The sequence below is a fragment of the Hesperophylax consimilis genome, chromosome 20 (genome assembly GCF_061612785.1).
Source record: "Hesperophylax consimilis isolate HC1 chromosome 20, BYU_Hcon_1.0, whole genome shotgun sequence".
In the NCBI taxonomy this organism is placed as follows: domain Eukaryota; kingdom Metazoa; phylum Arthropoda; class Insecta; order Trichoptera; family Limnephilidae; genus Hesperophylax; species Hesperophylax consimilis.
In genome coordinates, this window is record NC_142855.1 from 16,762,026 (window position 1) to 16,782,862 (window position 20,837).

The 20,837-nt window shown below is 36.5% G+C and overlaps 1 protein-coding gene across 5 annotated transcripts; it reads left to right on the top strand.

Annotated features, from left to right (window-relative positions):
- The first annotated feature begins 5,025 nt into the window (after positions 1-5,025).
- Positions 5,026-12,272, top strand: LOC149414208 (uncharacterized). 5 transcript variants are annotated; one of them, XR_016304158.1, is made up of 5 exons: positions 5,026-6,113; positions 7,201-7,313; positions 9,467-9,585; positions 9,810-10,009; positions 10,329-10,343. XR_016304158.1 is itself a non-coding variant. In XM_089644349.1 (4 exons), the coding sequence occupies exons 1-4, from the start codon at positions 6,077-6,079 to the stop codon at positions 9,859-9,861; spliced, it is 321 nt and encodes a 106-aa protein (XP_089500475.1). In that variant the 5' UTR covers positions 5,026-6,076; the 3' UTR covers positions 9,862-10,114. The 5 variants fall into 5 exon arrangements, 1 of the variants encoding a protein (XP_089500475.1); XR_016304157.1 differs by having other exon boundaries at positions 5,680-6,113; positions 9,810-10,003; positions 10,329-12,272; XR_016304159.1 differs by having other exon boundaries at positions 5,681-6,113; positions 9,467-9,589; positions 9,810-10,003; positions 10,329-12,272.
- Positions 12,273-20,837: the final 8,565 nt, after the last annotated feature.

Consider the following 20,837-nt stretch of genomic DNA (forward strand, 5'->3'; position numbering starts at 1 on the left):
GAGAGCTGTTCGTACGAATTTCAACTTAAACTTATGCTTGCTTCTTTCTTAGACATGGGAGGCGACAAAAATAAAGAATTATCTGGAAAATATTGTTCAAGCATACAGCCGTTGACTAATGCAAGCAAGGCCTTTATGAGAACTGAACAGGTTAGAAAAGAAATCACTTCATTTATGGCAGCAGTGAGAGATAAAGACTACAGGACCGTGCAAAAGATCTTAAGTGGCATTGAAAGTAATACTGAGCGCACTCACTTATTAATAGCCATTGATAGACAGGGCGATACTGCCATCAATCTCGTAGCAAGGGAAGGAGATTATATTTTGTTAAAATTATTCGCTGAACAGGGAGTTTGTATGTCCTTTGATAAATATGAAATGAATCCCTTGCACTATGCAGCAGTGGAAGGATATGTTGATATAGTGAAATATTTACTAAATCCCTCGAAAAATGGCTTTGAGGGACTAAAAAAGACCGCAAAGTTTGAACGAATAATCAAAAATGATAATCAAACTGTTGAAGGGGCAGTCGCATTTCCTCATTCTGGAATTTACAATATGTTTTGTTCTATCAAATCTAAGGATGGTTCGACCGCCCTGATGTTAGCTGCGCATGGAGGGCACTATGAGATAGTATCCGTACTGTTAGAGAAAGGTGCAGACATCCACACAAGGGATAATGACGGCTGGACTGCATTAATGGAAGCTGCAAGTAATGGACATCTAGGGGTCGTTGAACATCTACTGTTGAAAGGAGCAGACATCCACACAAAAAATAATGATGGCTGGACTGCATTAATGACAGCTGCAAGGCAAGGACATCTAGAGGTCGTTAAACATCTGCGGTTGAAAGGAGCAGACATCCACACAAGGGATGATGATGGCTGGTCTGCATTAATGGCAGCTGTAAGTAATGGACATCTAGAGGTCGTTGAACTCCTACTGTTGAAAGGAGCAGACATCCACACAAGGGATGATGATGGCTGGTCTGCATTAATGGCAGCTGTAAGTAATGGACATCTAGAGGTCGTTGAACATCTACTGTTGAAAGGAGCAGACATCCACTCAGCGAATAATATAGGCTTGTCTGCATTAATGGCAGCTGCATATAATGGCCATCTAGAGGTCGTTAAAATCCTACTGTTGAAAGGAGCAGACATCCACACAAGGGATGTTGATGGCTGGTCTGCATTAATAAACGCTGCAAGTAAAGGACATCTAGAGGTCGTTGAACACCTACTGTTGAAAGGAGCTGACATCCACTCAGCGAATAATAAAGGCTTGTCTGCATTAATGGCAGCTGCAAGTAAAGGACATCTAGAGGTCGTTGAACATCTACTGTTGAAAGGAGCAGACATCCACTCAGCGAATAATACAGGCTTGTCTGCATTAATGGCAGCTGCAAATAATGGCCATCTAGAGGTCGTTAAAATCCTACTATTGAAAGGAGCAGACATCCACACAAGGGATGTTGATGGCTGGTCTGCATTAATACACGCTGCAAGTAAAGGACATCTAGAGGTCGTTGAACATCTATTGTTGAAAGGAGCAGACATCCACTCAGCGAATAATACAGGCTTGTCTGCATTAATGGCTGCTGCAAATAATGGACATCTAGAGGTCGTTGAACATCTACTGTTGAAAGGAGCAGACATCCACTCAGCGAATAATATAGGCTTGTCTGCATTAATGGCAGCTGCAAATAATGGCCATCTAGAGGTCGTTAAAATCCTACTGTTGAAAGGAGCAGACATCCACAAAACAATTTATAATGGCTGGACTGCATTAATGGCAGCTGCAAATAATGGATATCTAGAGGTCGTTGAACATCTACTGTTGAAAGGAGCAGACATCCACTCAGCGAATAATACAGGCTTGTCTGCATTAATGGCAGCTGCAAATAATGGCCATCTGGAGGTCGTTAAAATCCTACTATTGAAAGGAGCAGACATCCACACAAGGGATGTTGATGGCTGGTCTGCATTAATACACGCTGCAAGTAAAGGACATCTAGAGGTCGTTGAACATCTACTGTTGAAAGGAGCAGACATCCATTCAGCGAATAATACAGGCTTGTCTGCATTAATGGCAGCTGCAAATAATGGCCATCTAGAGGTCGTTAAAATCCTACTGTTGAAAGGAGCAGACATCCACAAAACAATTTATAATGGCTGGACTGCATTAATGGCAGCTGCAAATAATGGATATCTAGAGGTCGTTGAACATCTACTGTTGAAAGGAGCAGACATCCACTCAGCGAATAATACAGGCTTGTCTGCATTAATGGCAGCTGCAAATAATGGATATCTAGAGGTCGTTGAACATCTACTGTTGAAAGGAGCAGACATCCACTCAGCGAATAATACAGGCTTGTCTGCATTAATGGCAGCTGCAAATAATGGCCATCTAGAGGTCGTTAAAATCCTACTATTGAAAGGAGCAGACATCCACACAAGGGATGTTGATGGCTGGTCTGCATTAATACACGCTGCAAGTAAAGGACATCTAGAGGTCGTTGAACATCTACTGTTGAAAGGAGCAGACATCCACTCAGCGAATAATAAAGGCTTGTCTGCATTAATGGCAGCTGCAAATAATGGCCATCTAGAGGTCGTTAAAATCCTACTGTTGAAAGGAGCAGACATCCACAAAACAATTTATAATGGCTGGACTGCATTAATGGCAGCTGCAAATAATGGATATCTAGAGGTCGTTGAACATCTACTGTTGAAAGGAGCAGACATCCACTCAGCGAATAATACAGGCTTGTCTGCATTAATGGCAGCTGCAAATAATGGCCATCTAGAGGTCGTTAAAATCCTACTATTGAAAGGAGCAGACATCCACACAAGGGATGTTGATGGCTGGTCTGCATTAATACACGCTGCAAGTAAAGGACATCTAGAGGTCGTTGAACATCTACTGTTGAAAGGAGCAGACATCCATTCAGCGAATAATACAGGCTTGTCTGCATTAATGGCAGCTGCAAATAATGGACATCTAGAGGTCGTTGAACATCTACTGTTGAAAGGAGCAGACATCCACTCAGCGAATAATACAGGCTTGTCTGCATTAATGGCAGCTGCAAATAATGGCCATCTAGAGGTCGTTAAAATCCTACTGTTGAAAGGAGCAGACATCCACAAAACAATTTATAATGGCTGGACTGCATTAATGGCAGCTGCAAATAATGGATATCTAGAGGTCGTTGAACATCTACTGTTGAAAGGAGCAGACATCCACTCAGCGAATAATACAGGCTTGTCTGCATTAATGGCAGCTGCAAATAATGGCCATCTAGAGGTCGTTAAAATCCTACTATTGAAAGGAGCAGACATCCACACAAGGGATGTTGATGGCTGGTCTGCATTAATAAACGCTGCAAGTAAAGGACATCTAGAGGTCGTTGAACACCTACTGTTGAAAGGAGCAGACATCCACTCAGCGAATAATACAGGCTTGTCTGCATTAATGGCAGCTGCAAGTAAAGGACATCTAGAGGTCGTTGAACATCTACTGTTGAAAGGAGCAGACATCCACACAAGGGATGTTGATGGCTGGTCTGCATTAATAAACGCTGCAAGTAAAGGACATCTAGAGGTCGTTGAACACCTACTGTTGAAAGGAGCAGATATCCACTCAGCGAATAATACAGGCTTGTCTGCATTAATGGCAGCTGCAAATAATGGACATCTAGAGGTCGTTAAAATCCTACTATTGAAAGGAGCAGACATCCTTACAAGGGATGTTGATGGCTGGTCTGCATTAATACACGCTGCAAGTAAAGGACATCTAGAGGTCGTTGAACATCTACTGTTGAAAGGAGCAGACATCCACTCAGCGAATAATACAGGCTTGTCTGCATTAATGGCAGCTGCAAATAATGGACATCTAGAGGTCGTTGAACTCCTATTGTTGAAAGGAGCAGACATCCACTCAGCGAATAATATAGGCTCGACTGCATTAATGGTAGCTGCACATAATGGACATCTAGAGGTCGTTAAAATCCTACTATTGAAAGGAGCAGACATCCTTACAAGGGATGTTGATGGCTGGTCTGCATTAATACACGCTGCAAGTAAAGGACATCTAGAGGTCGTTGAACATCTACTGTTGAAAGGAGCAGACATCCACAAAACAATTTATAATGGCTGGTCTGCATTAATGGCAGCTGCAAATAATGGACATCTAGAGGTCGTTAAAATCCTACTATTGAAAGGAGCAGACATCCTTACAAGGGATGTTGATGGCTGGTCTGCATTAATACACGCTGCAAGTAAAGGACATCTAGAGGTCGTTGAACATCTACTGTTGAAAGGAGCAGACATCCACTCAGCGAATAATACAGGCTTGTCTGCATTAATGGCAGCTGCAAATAATGGACATCTAGAGGTCGTTGAACTCCTATTGTTGAAAGGAGCAGACATCCACTCAGCGAATAATATAGGCTCGACTGCATTAATGGTAGCTGCACATAATGGACATCTAGAGGTCGTTAAAATCCTACTATTGAAAGGAGCAGACATCCACACAAGGGATGTTGATGGCTGGTCTGCATTAATACACGCTGCAAGTAAAGGACATCTAGAGGTCGTTGAACATCTACTGTTGAAAGGAGCAGACATCCACAAAACAATTTATAATGGCTGGACTGCATTAATGGCAGCTGCAAATAATGGATATCTAGAGGTCGTTGAACATCTACTGTTGAAAGGAGCAGACATCCACTCAGCGAATAATACAGGCTTGTCTGCATTAATGGCAGCTGCAAATAATGGATATCTAGAGGTCGTTGAACATCTACTGTTGAAAGGAGCAGACATCCACTCAGCGAATAATACAGGCTTGTCTGCATTAATGGCAGCTGCAAATAATGGACATCTAGAGGTCGTTGAACTCCTATTGTTGAAAGGAGCAGACATCCACTCAGCGAATAATATAGGCTCGACTGCATTAATGGTAGCTGCACATAATGGACATCTAGAGGTCGTTAAAATCCTACTGTTGAAAGGAGCAGACATCCACACAAAGAATGATACTGGCTGGGCTGCATTAAACTTTGCTGCAAGTAATGGACATATAGAGGTTGCCAAACTGCTACTGTCGAATGGAGCTGATTTAAACTCCAGGGATATAGATGGTGACACTGCATTTCTCCAGGCGGCTGCTAATGGTCATGCGGAGATAGTGGTATTCCTGCTGCAGTGCGGTGTTGATGTCAACTCTCAAAATGATGATGGCATAACAGCATTGTCATGTGCAACTCACAACGGACATGTGAATGTTGTGGAGGTCCTTCTGCAGCACAATGCTGATGTCTCCTATCAGGATAAAGATGGAAAGACGGCTCTCTCTTGGGCGGAAGAAAGGGGACATAAAGAAATGGTTGAACTTCTTCGCAGCCTTCAGGAAACCACCCCGACAGATTGAATCTCCTCTCCCATAAGACTCTACCACCATAGTTGTCTTTAAATGCACTGCCACAAGCGCTGTATAAAAATAACATGAACAGTAATAACTTTTTAAAATATGTGAATACTAAAACATGAGCTTAGTAAAACCGTTATAAATGTTAGAACCAACTACATTAGTATTTATGAGGTTTAAAATATATCCTTATTATATATATTAAATAAATAAAGTGAGCCGTCCTCTAATATTTTAATACATAAAACTCATTATCTTATTAATAAAGTGTACATCAGTCTGTAGCAGTGACAAGTTAGTATTTAGTAGAATAGTGAAGCTATGGCTACCCTGGCCAGTCTATGCAATACGCAATCCAAGCAAGAGACAAGGCAGATGCAGCGCCTGCTGACTGAACACTGAACACATGCTCCAGGAATTCACTGTAATAATGACAATCTAATCAAGTGCGGTCTTGGTTAAAACACTTGTAACAGAATGTCCCCATGAAACATGCACTAAAGTGTACATCAGTCTGTAGCAGTGACAAGTTAGTATTTAGTAGAATAGTGAAGCTATGGCTACCCTGGCCAGTCTATGCAATACGCAATCCAAGCAAGAGACAAGGCAGATGCAGCGCCTGCTGACTAGCTGACTGAACACTGAACACATGCTCCAGGAACCTCCTGCTCAACTCGCTTCAACAGGTAAACTTATCTTTTTTAAACTTGTGTATTTAGTTCACTTTCTTAAATGTTTTTTTTTATATTCGACACGTTGCTTAAAATGGTTTTAGCCATGTTTGGTTACCAGATCTGAATAGTTAGTTACTGCCCAACCTTCCTCATCTCTTTCTTCTCCCACTAACCTTTAGCCTAAGAGCATTTCCTTATTGTATATGCCATAGCCCCACAGGTTATAGATAGTTGGAAGCAGTTTATACTCTTGTGCGGTGGTCACATTGAAAAAATGCCTGTGATTTGTTACGCTGAAATAAAATAATGCAGTTTGTCAGATTATAATACAGCTCTTGGTAGGTTTACAAGTTGCAGTAGGAATAACAGTCGGCATTGAGTTAAATAGCGGAAATCAAAAAGGTTAAATCGTTTGTACTTTCAAAGCATTCATTGAAAAGGGGTAATCTATACTAGTTCTTGCGGGATTTTAAAATTCACCTTAAAAAATTTATAAATTAACAATTTTCCGAACAAACTTCACAAATAAACGTTCTATTATATGAATCATCTCTCTGATTGAACAACAATACGGTATTTTCAATATCAATAATTTTCTGTATCATTTTAAAATGTGGTATTTTTGATTTGCTGCTAAAACGACATGTTCGTGAATTTGGCGACGTTGACGTCAAATTGGCATTTTCTGTGTCATATGCCCCGTATATCAGTAAGCAACTTGACAGAAGTAAATATCTCTATCACAGCGAGGGGAGGGAGTTGGCATCGTTTCGGGGTGTGTGGTTTAAGATCGTTTTTAAATCAATATTTATGAAAAAAAATATTCAAATGAAACATTTTTAGTATGACGATCAGAATCTTTAAAAATGAACTTTATATCTTCTGCACATAATGACCGAATGAACCATTTCTTGGCTCGCCAACATCCTGATCTTATCTTTGAGAATTATCTACCTGATTTTCTCTGCCTCTAAAGTAAACAATTTCCTGAATAAACAACTTCTACAAATTCCCTTCCCAAAAAATCTACATTCCAAAACCCGAATGATCATCAAATATTAGTTAACGTTTATTTATTTGTTTGTTTGTTTGCTTAAAGCCCTGCCTCCATTTGAGTACCGCGCTGAGTTCATGAAGAGACTGTGTAAGGATCAGGACCAGGATCAAGACATCGTACTCTCGGGAAGACTGATTTATACAGATCCCCCGCTGGTGAGTCACTAACTAGTTAATCATCACGCGGTTTCCCCAGAGATTATAGACCGCCACTCAACTCTGTTTTGCTATACACTCCTTGCTTCATACACATTCATATACTCTTGTTATTCTGGCTCTTGACCATGACCTGACAAGAGTTTTTGATTTACTTGATCGTGCTGTGTCTTTCTCGGGCATTCCCGACTTCTTTTACCATTCACTTCCTCGCCATATATCCTCCTTCCACTCCTTTCTTCGTTCATCCGCTCTAAGCGTTACTTTTACCATTCACTTCCTCGCCATATATCCTCCTTTCACTCCTTTCTTCGTTCATCCGCTCTAAGCGTTACTTTTACCATTCACTTCCTCGCCATATATCCTCCTTTCACTCCTTTCTTCGTTCATCCGCTCTAAGCGTTACTTTTACCATTCACTTCCTCGCCATATATCCTCCTTCCACTCCTTTCTTCGTTCATCCGCTCTAAGCGTTACTTTTACCATTCACTTCCTCGCCATATATCCTCCTTCCACTCCTTTCTTCGTTCATCCGCTCTAAGCGTTACTTTTACCATTCACTTCCTCGCCATATATCCTCCTTCCACTCCTTTCTTTGTTCATCCGCTCTAAGCGTTACTTTTACCATTCACTTCCTCGCCATATATCCTCCTTCCACTCCTTTCTTCGTTCATCCGCTCTAAGCGTTACTTTTACCATTCACTTCCTCGCCATATATCCTCCTTCCACTCCTTTCTTTGTTCATCCGCTCTAAGCGTTACTTTTACCATTCACTTCCTCGCCATATATCCTCCTTCCACTCCTTTCTTTGTTCATCCGCTCTAAGCGTTACTTTTACCATTCACTTCCTCGCCATATATCCTCCTTCCACTCCTTTCTTCGTTCATCCGCTCTAAGCGTTACTTTTACCATTCACTTCCTCGCCATATATCCTCCTTCCACTCCTTTCTTTGTTCATCCGCTCTAAGCGTTACTTTTACCATTCACTTCCTCGCCATATATCCTCCTTCCACTCCTTTCTTTGTTCATCCGCTCTAAGCGTTACTTTTACCATTCACTTCCTCGCCATCTATCCTCCTTCCACTCCTTTCTTTGTTCATCCGCTCTAAGCGTTACTTTTACCATTCACTTCCTCGCCATATATCCTCCTTTCACTCCTTTCTTCGTTCATCCGCTCTAAGCGTTACTTTTACCATTCACTTCCTCGCCATATATCCTCCTTCCACTCCTTTCTTCGTTCATCCGCTCTAAGCGTTACTTTTACCATTCACTTCCTCGCCATATATCCTCCTTCCACTCCTTTCTTCGTTCATCCGCTCTAAGCGTTACTTTTACCATTCACTTCCTCGCCATATATCCTCCTTTCACTCCTTTCTTCGTTCATCCGCTCTAAGCGTTACTTTTACCATTCACTTCCTCGCCATATATCCTCCTTCCACTCCTTTCTTCGTTCATCCGCTCTAAGCGTTACTTTTACCATTCACTTCCTCGCCATATATCCTCCTTCCACTCCTTTCTTCGTTCATCCGCTCTAAGCGTTACTTTTACCATTCACTTCCTCGCCATATATCCTCCTTCCACTCCTTTCTTCCTTCATCCGCTCTAAGCGTTACTTTTACCATTCACTTCCTTGCCATATATCCTCCTTCCACTCCTTTCTTCGTTCATCCGCTCTAAGCGTTACTTTTACCATTCACTTCCTCGCCATATATCCTCCTTCCACTCCTTTCTTCGTTCATCCGCTCTAAGCGTTACTTTTACCATTCACTTCCTCGCCATATATCCTCCTTTCACTCCTTTCTTCGTTCATCCGCTCTAAGCGTTACTTTTACCATTCACTTCCTCGCCATATATCCTCCTTCCACTCCTTTCTTCGTTCATCCGCTCTAAGCGTTACTTTTACCATTCACTTCCTCGCCATATATCCTCCTTCCAATCCTTTCTTCGTTCATCCGCTCTAAGCGTTACTTTTACCATTCACTTCCTCGCCATATATCCTCCTTTCACTCCTTTCTTCGTTCATCCGCTCTAAGCGTTACTTTTATTTATCTTATCCATTACGCCTTGTATTTTTTACGGATCTCCAAATTTGTAACACGGTAGTGCATGATTTTACCACACGTAAGTCTCAGGAATCATATTTGTACTTTTAGTCTGCCTTCATCCTTCATCTGCCAGTTCCATGCCTAACTGCCATACATCAGGGTTGGTATCAGCACTCCATGGTGGACTCGATTCTTTATTTAATTCATAAAGAGGCGAAAATGCATGCGTAGGTAATTTATTCATGTACACAATATCCATAAATGAATTATAACAATATCTGTTCTTATCTAATCACATTGGATAATCAACCATTTCAACCATTACTACCTTTTAAGTTTATTAAAGTTCTTTCAAATGTGTAGATATAATATTAATCATTACTATATAAACATTGTTAGTTAAATGTTATCTTCCGAGATATTTATTTGAAATACGAACAATCTGTTGCAGGGAATCACTTGATGGGGGCAACACTCTCAAGGCAGCCACAGTCTATCTATAACACTGGACATCACTTGGGAAGCAACACTTTTAACGCAGTCACATTCTATCTACGCCACTGGACATCACTTGAGGAGAGCAACAATCTCATGGCAGCCACATTCTATGTATGACCCTGAACCCCCCCTGACGCTGGACATAACGTGCGAGTACCAACACTATATAACTTATTTTGAATACCTGCTCAGTTACACTTTCTTGCTTAATTAATAATTTAAAACAGGTTACATTGCTTATTATTAATTTTAACTCATTTACCATTTTTAATTAAATAATTTACAAAAGATAACCAACTTCTACATACATTGAAAAATACACTTAAATTGGTTTTTCCAAAGTCTTTGAAAAAATTAGATAAGTTCTCACCGCAGAGTAATGTGACGTCAGTTCAGTGGTAGTAGTATCAACTCTCATTTTGTGATTTTAATATAAGTACTTAGGTTTATTTTGACCTTTTGTTTTGTTCAGTTGTTGCCGCATTGCTGGGGATTGTGACCATTTCTCTGATGAACTCGACTACTCGACTCCTCGTGGTCCTGCGCTGCATGCAGAGCCAAGGACACCGGACATAGCTGATATTTGGTCAGTCCATCGCATCGGTGAACTTCTGCTTCTCCTGCTAAACAAACACTTTGCCAGTGTTTCTCCAGGTTGGAGTTCTCAGTTTGGAGAGCGACGTGACAGAAGCATCTCAGAATACGCTGTGGGCAGACAGTTGTTGATAGTCTATTGAATGATATATCAGTGCATCCTTCGTCACTTATAGACCAGCCTAGGTATATGAACTTGTTCACAGTGAGTAGTTTGTTTTTAACTAGCGCAGACCTGTGAAAGATCACAAAATAGTCTGAATTCTTCACGCATTCTTTTTTCTGTTATACTAAAAAATATATATATATTATTGGTGGTACTTGAGTTCATTGAACCAGATCTCACGGAGGACTAACTCACAGATAGCGGAAATTAGTATGTTTTATACTTTTCTTATTGGTTTGGAGGTACCTCTTTACTTTTTATATTAAATATCACAATATTCATTTTGAATACAGCGTTATAGTAAGTTATTGTTAAAAATATATATTTTTAGTACCGACTTATATGGAAAATATTTATAAATTTAGTTTTTTTAATACCGTCATAAATTAGGAGGCAGGATTCATAATATCTAGTTATTTTGCAGATTGTATACTCCTGTTTAATTGTTGCTTTCTTTCCCGAAGCCAAGATGACAATCCACATAAGTAACATGGATTATCATCTTGGCTTAGGAGATATTCAATATTAATCAAATAATCTAAGTAAGCATTTCAATAAATATTGAATATGTCCGTAAGCTTATACAACGTCAGCCTTAAACTTTAGTCATTCATAATATATATTAATTTAACAACAAATACATAAATTATCTTAACACAGCGTTAAATAAATTAAAAAAAAGGCATTTTTGAAAAGTTAACATGGTCGTGTATATTATTATTATCTGGCTGCACATAACACAAATAATATGTACATCGCAGGATCACGTTCCTTGGTGAAATTCATTGCACATTGCTACTTTACTTTTAATGATAAATTGCCCTTTATTGGTGAAATGCATTGCACATAACAATTGCATTGAAATATTATTTTTACAGTTTTGTACAATAAAAACAACAATATAAGAAGGTATATGCCATTATTAATTTTCCGTATTTTTTTTAATAAAAAAAGAAAATTCCTTATTGGGGAATGTTGTGAGACTGAAAATGAAATGGGGAAGGAGATGGCTAAGATGAAGGTGGGAAAGTACCTGGCTATAAAAAGAATATTCAGATCTATTCACCACACACGGCTAAAGCCATTGCAAGCAATATTTCAATTCTGAGAGTATCTTCCTTTCTGGAATGCGCCGCAAATAATTTATATATTGTTTAAATGAATAAATTTAATCAAATAAAATTGACTGCGCCCGCCGGGATTTGAACCAGCGACCTCCGCTTTACTAGTTGAGCCTTACGCCTCGACCACGAGGCCGTCATAATTGATTCATACATAATTTAATTGTATCCTTTACATTACCTGCCTCACTAGGTGTCACCAGTTCTATAAGTTAGGTGACAGAAATGTACTATTCAAATATATCGGTGCAACGTTATTGACAGATTAGTTAGTGTTAATGTTGTTATTATCGGTAGTTACATATTAAGTATTATCAGTTTCAGTGCCGGCAACCCGGCCCTTTATTTAATTGTGATTTTTTATTACTTCCATAGTTTTGTTTCCCCGCCTCACTAGACAATGTCTGTTCTGAGGAGAGTTATTTATTTAGAATTAACGCCACAAGTGCCATTTACATATATGGCAGCTATTGATAGTCATACAATAATATGGAAAGAAAGGACAATTATAAGATTATATAAGTGTAATTAAATTATATAATGTCATTAAAACTCATTATCTGTTGATTCTTAATGAAATACAAGTCTAAAATTATTACATTTTGAAATTAAACTGAACTTAAATGATAACATTATGAAATTAAACTGAACTTAAATGATAACATTATGAAATTAAACTAAACTAAATAGGTAAATAATAAAGGTAAATAATAATAGCTTTTCCTCACCATAAAGAGACGAGCTCTTGTGTTTGGCGAGTGAATCCTAGCTCAATTATATGGAATCATGTAAGTAAGTAAATAATATATTTGCAAAACCAAAGGGATAAGTAAGAAAATAGGCAAGATTTATCAATAATACAGTTTCAAGATTTGAAGGAAATAATAATTAGAGTAAGATATGCACTTTTATAGTAGTTTTAGGTAATTTTTTTATTTTATTTTAAATTCCTGAATATCTTCAATATTTTTTAGATATAATGGAAGGATGTTAAAATATGTTATACCTAGATAGAGATGGGTATTTTGTGTGTGCTTTGTATTGAGTTTTGGGATTTTGATAGTTAACATAGGAAAAGAAAATTTAGCCACGAAATTTATGTTTGGATTATTTGAAAAATATTTTTTGATTATTTTAACTAAATTTTGATGCTTAAAAAATGTGTGGTTGTTTTTTTAAAAAATATTTTGATGTTTTTTTGTAATGCAGTTTTATAGTTTTTGAAATTAATAAAATTAGTTTTTACCACTTTTATTGTTTATAAATACCGACATGTTTCATGAGCAACGCTCACTTCTTCAGGGTTTTAATAATACTAATTATAAAAAATAGAATTAAATAAAATATTTTTACTAAAAATAATATTTCTATAGATCGTATTTTGATGGATTTAATTAATTTAAATTGGGTTTCAAAATAATTTCTGTGTTTTTTTTTATATTTGATTTATATTATGTTTGATTATATTTAAATGTTATGAAAAAAGACATACATATAGCAATGTAAGGATAAATTATTTTTAAAGAAATAATGAGGCATACAGGTAACAATACATTGTATTTTAGAGGATTTGTCTTTTTTACTTAATGTAAATATAATGAACAGTGTTATGTAATTTCAGGAGAATTTATTTATGTCAATAAATCATTTTCTAAATCCAAACAAGTTGCATTTTAAAATGTTCATAAATAATTTATTTGCTCTTTTACTTGAACTTTGTTATTAGATAATCATTTATTGTACCATTTTCCACCGAGACCCGGAGTGGTTCTCAACATTGGGTTGGATATTAATCCCTTTGTTTTGAATCTATCGCTGACCAAATCCAAACTGGTTGCAGGGAGACTTTAGATGCCCATTTCCACTCAGTTCATTTATTTATATTAAGAATAAGGTAGGACCCAAAACGCTTCCTTGAGGCACGCCGTAGCTAATTGGTAATTGATTGCTGTTGCAGTTATTGATTTTCACAATTTGCTTTCGGTTTGACAGGTAATCGCTAATAATAGTAAGTTCATTACCATTTATACCAATGTTAGATAGTTTTTGTAATAGTTTAGAGTGTGAGATAGTATCAAATGCTTTGCACAGGTCTAAGAATATTGATATGCATTTTAAACCCTTGTCTAAGTTTTCATTTAGAAAATCTGTAACTGTTGCCAGGGCTTCGGAGGTGCCTTTATTTTTCCTGAATCCAAATTGGTTGTGGGATAGTATGTTATTTTGTTCAAGGTATTCTATTAGTTGATTATTAATAGCTTTTTCAAAGGCTTTAGCTAGTGTATTTAGTAATGTATGTATTGGAGGATAGTTAGTTATGTCCGCTCTAGAGCCTCCTTTATATATTGGGATTATGATTCCGTGTTTTAGTTTGTCGGGGAATTGGTTTCTTACGATGCTTAGGTTATTACGATTTGTTAAAGATTATTACTTATACAGGTTTTTATTTTATTGTATTTGTTGTTGATTTGCAAAGAGTTTATAAAATTTCAAAGGTTGATGAATATTGATGTATTATATATTTTATTTTCTTTCATTAGTTACCATGTTACTTTTGGCAACAATCAATGTCTAATTATTTGGTAATTACTCGAGCCTGAAGGTAAATCTACAATGGCTTGCTAAAGAATTTATTTACTTGGGAAATAATACTTGTGTCCTGTGAGTACTTTCATTGTGTTTTATTATTTGTGGAATTTTAAATAAGTCTCAAGGGCCTAAGGCCGTTTATAATTAATCAATAAGTCATTAAATTATTGGGTCATTAATGTAATTACAAAATGAATCTATTTATTTACTTAGAGAAATGTTGTTGGTTCTCATTAATCGTTTCATTCTATTACATATTTATAACTTCTATTTGAATGTCTCTCTTCTGCTGTTTTATTTCCTTTGTAATTATTGAATTATTATTCTCTTTTTAATCTTCTCTGTATTATGTCTGTATATTGTAGTTAAGTTTTTCTTTAATATAGTTAAGATGTTCTCACTGACGTGCAAAAACTGCAAATAAAATATAAAATGTTAACTTCCTAATATATCATGTAATTTAACAGTAACAATGATGACGCATTATTTATTTTGTCCACCCTCTTGTACCCAATATCTATACAATTTGAGAAGTATGGCATGGTCTAACAGTTACAGTACCTGCTACCAAGTACTCTAAGTCAAACGAAAGTACCCGGGTGACAATTGTTTCCATGTGTAAAACTTGCTCACGACGCCAGTGGGTCATGTAAAGTGATCGATTGACTCAGCCCTACATTTAAACTTTGTTAACATAGTTATATCCTTAAATATATAGATTATCCACTATAAATAATATTTTTTTTTACAAAACAGTGAATAGTCAAGACAGCCTCAAGGAACAAAGATTACTAAACTTCCACAACCATCCATTCTACTAACATAGAGTAGTGGAAGCATGGAACTAACTTCCACAACGTGGCATCCATTCTACTAACATAGAGTAGTGGAAGCATGGAACTAACTTCCACAACGTGGCATCCATTCTTCTATGTGGCAAGGTGCTTTCAGTACCACCCTGATGAAATACCATAGTCCAAACATAGCTAAAGCTTTTTCAAGAAACATTTCGGTTCAAAATGGTGTTCTTTACCAAACTATCAATAGTTTAATGGATATTATGGGGTATTTATTATTTATTGTATCAACAACAAAATATAGTATTTTTTATGTTTCTTTAAAGAATTGAGTCTTATGCGAACAAAAACTATTTATTAACTTTAATATTCCATATGTTTATACATTTAAAAAAATTAATTAATTAATTACTTTATTATTGAGGACATTGTCTGTATAATTATGTTTACTAGGTTTTGGAATAAAAAAATTGTTATAATGAAAAATGATCGATCCACATTTTGAAAATTGATTATAATTTCCTTGATTTTTACTGAGTCCTAAAATATTATACACGGGGAAGTGCCCCTAGCCTCGTAGTTTTGGTATAAATTATATCACAGGGCCGTCATTTATTAAGATATACTTAAGGCGATGCCATACGTAGTAATGCAAAATCGTGTGTTTTCGGTTTGAAAACTTGGTCGCCTAGAAATATTTCAGATGCTTTAATTAAATACTGCGAGTAGAATACATCTTGGACTTTGAAATAATCGAGTATTTTTTAGATAAGTCTTTTTATAAGCCCAGAAAAAAATAATTTGTAGGCCTATGAAAACTGCTTTAAATGTTCAAAATCTCCTACTTACGAACCCATTTTCGATTGTGATTTTATTGTATAATGTGGAAAATTAAGTTATTTATAAAACGATCCGAAAAAAAATAAATATTTATGCCTGAACATCCACAAAATAAAATAAAAGGCAATTTTTGGCCATGTTTTTTTCTTGCATAAATCAAAACAGGCGTATGGTGTTAAGCGGGAATTTAAACCTTATCGCCATCTACGTAAGGGTTGTTATTGATAGCGGCTCGATTTCAAATATTACACGACGTAGAGCATCGCCTTAAGACATAATGTAATCTTTGGGCATACTTCGAAAAATTTTATTTATTTTTTTATTTTTTTATTTAGTACCTATATTATACATTTTTTTAAAATTTTTATAAGAATATATATATAAAAAATAGATGTTGATTATATTCATAGTCCTCCTCACTAGGAGATCCTGTGCTGAGGGGGACTAGGTTTTGGATAAGTTATTCAGCGACTTCTATGGTATGACTCCATGTTTTGGGTAAGGGTTTCCAGAAACTTCTACGACGATGTTTTAAATATGCTAGTAAGTTCTTTTTCCGGTAATTCCTTAAGCCAAGATTTAATGTTCTTAATGCAGTTGTTTTTTGTTTTGATTTGTTTGATACTAAGTGGGAGTTTGTTATATACCTTTACTGCTAAAAATTCAGAGCTTCTTTGTCCAAAGGTAGAGTTACACTTTGGTATAGTTAGTATCTCTGTTTGTTTGGCTCTGGTTTTATGAGTATGTGAGGTGTTTTCCTGAGAATTATTTTTGAGGTGTTGTACCAAAATGTTTTTGGCATAGATTTTCTGTATGCTTGGAACGTCAAATTGTTTAAAAATTTCTCTTGTTGACGTCCTTATGGGAACCTTTAGTATGGTCTTTATGATGCAATTCTGAGTTACCTTCAGCTGTTTTATATGTTTTGATACTGCTGAGCCCCATCCTATTATTCCATATTCCAATTTGGAGTGGCATAAAGCATAGTAAACTCTCTTTAAATCCCTAGCTGACAAAATGTTCCGTAATTTTTTGAAGAAGTAGATGAGTTTAGTTAACTTTTTTGAAGTTCGATCAATGTGTGAATCCCAGTGTAGTTTATCGTCAATTTCAATACCAAGATATTTTATGCTTTTGGTTTGAGTTATAATCGAGCAGGAACATTGAGGAAATTTTTTTTGACATTCATGTAGTTTGAGTATATGCTCATTCATTGGTTGTCCTCTTTTGTTTTTGGAGAAAATTAAATATTTGGTTTTATTCACATTTAATGTAAGGGAGTTTGCTTTAAGCCAGTTTTGAAGAACAGTTAGGCCATGTTCAGCCTCCTTATATGTGCTTGTCCAATCATGTTCATGGAATATAATTACAGTGTCATCTGCAAAGCTCATTATGTTTCCTTTGATGGGAAGATTCATAAGGTCATTTATGTAAATTAGAAATAGTATAGGTCCTAATACGCTTCCCTGGGGGACACCGTACTTAATTGGTAGAGTTTTGCTCCTTCTTTTACCAATTTGTACAAATTGTTCTCTTCCCGTTAAGTAACTTCTAAGTAGGTTTAGGGTTGTTTCGGTTATATTAGTATTTCGTGGTCAATGGTATCGAAAGCTTTTTGAAGATCAATGAAAACTGCTAGGCATTTTTTGCCTTCATCCAATTTTCTAATAATTGTATTTGTTACATTAGCTATAGCGTCACCAGTACCCAGGTTTTCCCTAAAACCATACTGCGTAGATGATAATATTTTATTAGAATCCAAAAATGTAAGCATTTGTTTTTTTATAACTTTTTCTAATATTTTTGATAGTGTAGTTAAAATACTAATTGGTCGATAGTTTGATACATCATTTTTGGGACCGTTTTTATATATTGGAATGATCGTAGCAATTTTAAGACAAGCAGGAAAAATACCATTTGATATTGACAGATTTATAAGATACGTCAGTGGGTGGATTAACTCATTTTGTAGATATTTAATTGATTTGCTTGATATCAGTTCATTTCCCGATGAAGTATTTATATTTAGGGAGGCTATAATATTTCTTATTTCATCACTTGTTATCTTGACAATATTGAGGCTGTTTTCTTGATTTATATCGTCAATCCTCACTGTATTTTCGATAGTACTAATTGAATTTTGTTTAATTTTATTTGCTAAGTTTGAGCCTATATTGCAAAAATAGTTGTTTATAAAGTCAAGAAGTTTGTCCGGGTGTTCTGTAAAAGATGTGGGAATCTCATCAATGTTTAATTCCTTAATGCTATTGTCATTATGTGAGGCTTTAGCATTAGTTATTTCATTTATGATCTGCCAGAGTTTACGTGAATCATTATTACATTCATCAATTTTGTTTTTATAGAATGTTTATTTAGCATAACGTATTACATTTTTACATGTATTACGATATCTTTTGTAGAATCGAAGTGTTAGGATATCATAAGGGTTGTAATCATAAATGGTTCACTTTGAAGACGCAGGACTCTGGAAAATAATACATCATATTTTCCATAGGCCCCAACCTCGGAGGGGGCCCCAGCTAGGTGCCAAGTGATACACATTGAGGACACAGGACTTGGTATAAATATTTCACATTTTTATATAAGTGGAAAATATTGATTGTACAATGATGGAGGACTTAATAGAGCATTATATTGAACTCGCGACGCCTGGGCCCATGTAAAGTGTTGTAATTGGACGTGGTCCGTTAATAAATAAATAATAATACGTCGAAAGTCAGAAGACCAAACCAACGCATTTGTGCACTTGTACACTTGTCTATTAGCGGGTTGAGCTGATATTAACTTAAAGGTTTTAAACAATACTAAAATATTTCAATTTAAAAAATGCTAAAGGATTTCCGTCTAAATATCATTGGGATAGTAATCTAAAGCATTGGTTGGCCCATAGATGCAGAACAAACTTTGTGTTCTGCGCCTTTTCCGTGTGTTTGAGAATGTATTAATTCATATTCCACTTCCTTCACCTACACCACCTAGATAAACCAATTGGGGAAACCACGTAAAATATTCCGTCTGCGTCACTTACTGCAGTTGGGGATACCATAGTTTTACAGGCTTCGAGATTATTCTGTCTGCGTGACTTTCTCCAGTTGGGGATACCATAGATCCACAGGCTTCGAGATTATTCCGTCTGCGTCACTTACTGCAATTGGGGATACCATAGTTCCACAGGCTTCGAGATTATTCCGTCTGCGTCACTTTCTCCAGTTGGGGATACCATAGTTACACAGGTTTCGAGATAATTCCGTCTGCGTCACTTACTGCAGTTGGGGATGCCATAGATCCACAGGCTTCCAGATTATTCCGTCTGCGTCACTTTCTCCAGTTGGGGATACCATAATTACACAGGCTTTGAGATTATTGAAGAATTGGGGTTTATGTACGGTATTCGAAATTTCTATTGTCACAAAGTCTTTTTGGTACTTGTGACAATATGGGAATCAACTGTGGTTTTTGAAGGCCTCCATGGTCAAGGGGTAAGGCTCTCGATTAATCAGATTTTATAGTAAGTAGTTTTATTTTATAAAAAATCCTATGAAAATCTGTCTTTTAATTTTTGATATCTCGCATTGGCGCGTTTTGGTACGTTTTCTTACGGTAAGCGTATCAACTAATCAAACTGATTTCATAAGCTGTGAGAAGGCTGTAAGTTCACGCAGACGCGGTTAGACCTGCCAAAAACTTGCTATAAATTACGGTAAGAGAATTACAGTGTTGTTTTTATTGGTAATTTTGCCACAAGGCACTTACGACTTACGGGAAAAAAACTAACGTATCTAAAGGCAGCTTTATACAAGGTGTCCCATGCTCAAACGAAGTGGGGTGAGAGGGAAGGCCATTGCAATCCAAACGACCCAGAATGTCGTAGTCCAATTCAACCCTTTTAAAGTTATATCGATTTTTGTGTTATTTTTTAAATAATCAGTACGCCATCTAAAAAATATTTAATGTACTGCATTTTTTGGAATTTTTATGGTGTTAAATGATGTATCTATATGATGAAAATGTTTTTTAGAACTCCTTGTGATGAAATATACCCTTGGGAAAGGCTACCGAAACGTTCTTTGAAATGGCTTTGGTCGTGTTTGGTGACATCTGAATAGCCAGGCACCTTCCCACCTACCTCTTCCCAATCTCCTTCCTCCTAACATACCCCAATTGGTTCACTGGTTCCATACGGTTGGGATTCTTGTACGGTACAAAACAAAAATGTGAGTGATTTCTTTGTTACATTGGGAACATGTGAATGGTTTCTCTTCGGACATCTCTAAACATTTGAATTATCAAATTAGATTTTTTAATGATAAAACTTCATTGAAGAAGAAGTTAATAAACCTAAAGGAAACATGAAACAGAACAAGACACCGATAATCATAAAAGCATTCCAATAATAAACAAATATTATCCCACAACTAATTTTTCCTTAATTATTTCCCATGGCAGCTATATTTTTGAATGATTACAAAGTTCTAAAGAGTTGGTTTGTAACCTAAATAGTATCCCGGATAAACATATCCGATTTTTATTTAAAACTTCATTTAGAACATGGGAATGGTTTCAGCCCAGAGTACGCAAGATTGCATTTCCCTATATTCTAGATCAAGAAATACTTCTTGAGAAAGTTACAGCACTCGGAACATAGGAATGGTTTCAGAAGAGTGTCTATACAGGGTGTCTCAAAACTCAAGGTTATCCTTTTGAGGGCTGATAGGCCGTCTTAACACGGACCAGAATATCATAATGTGATTTTATTAAAAAAAGTCATTGGATTTAGAATTTACAGAGAATCGACACCTTCTTCTAGCAATTGGTGACATGTTATATCCATGTTATTTAATTCATACCATTCC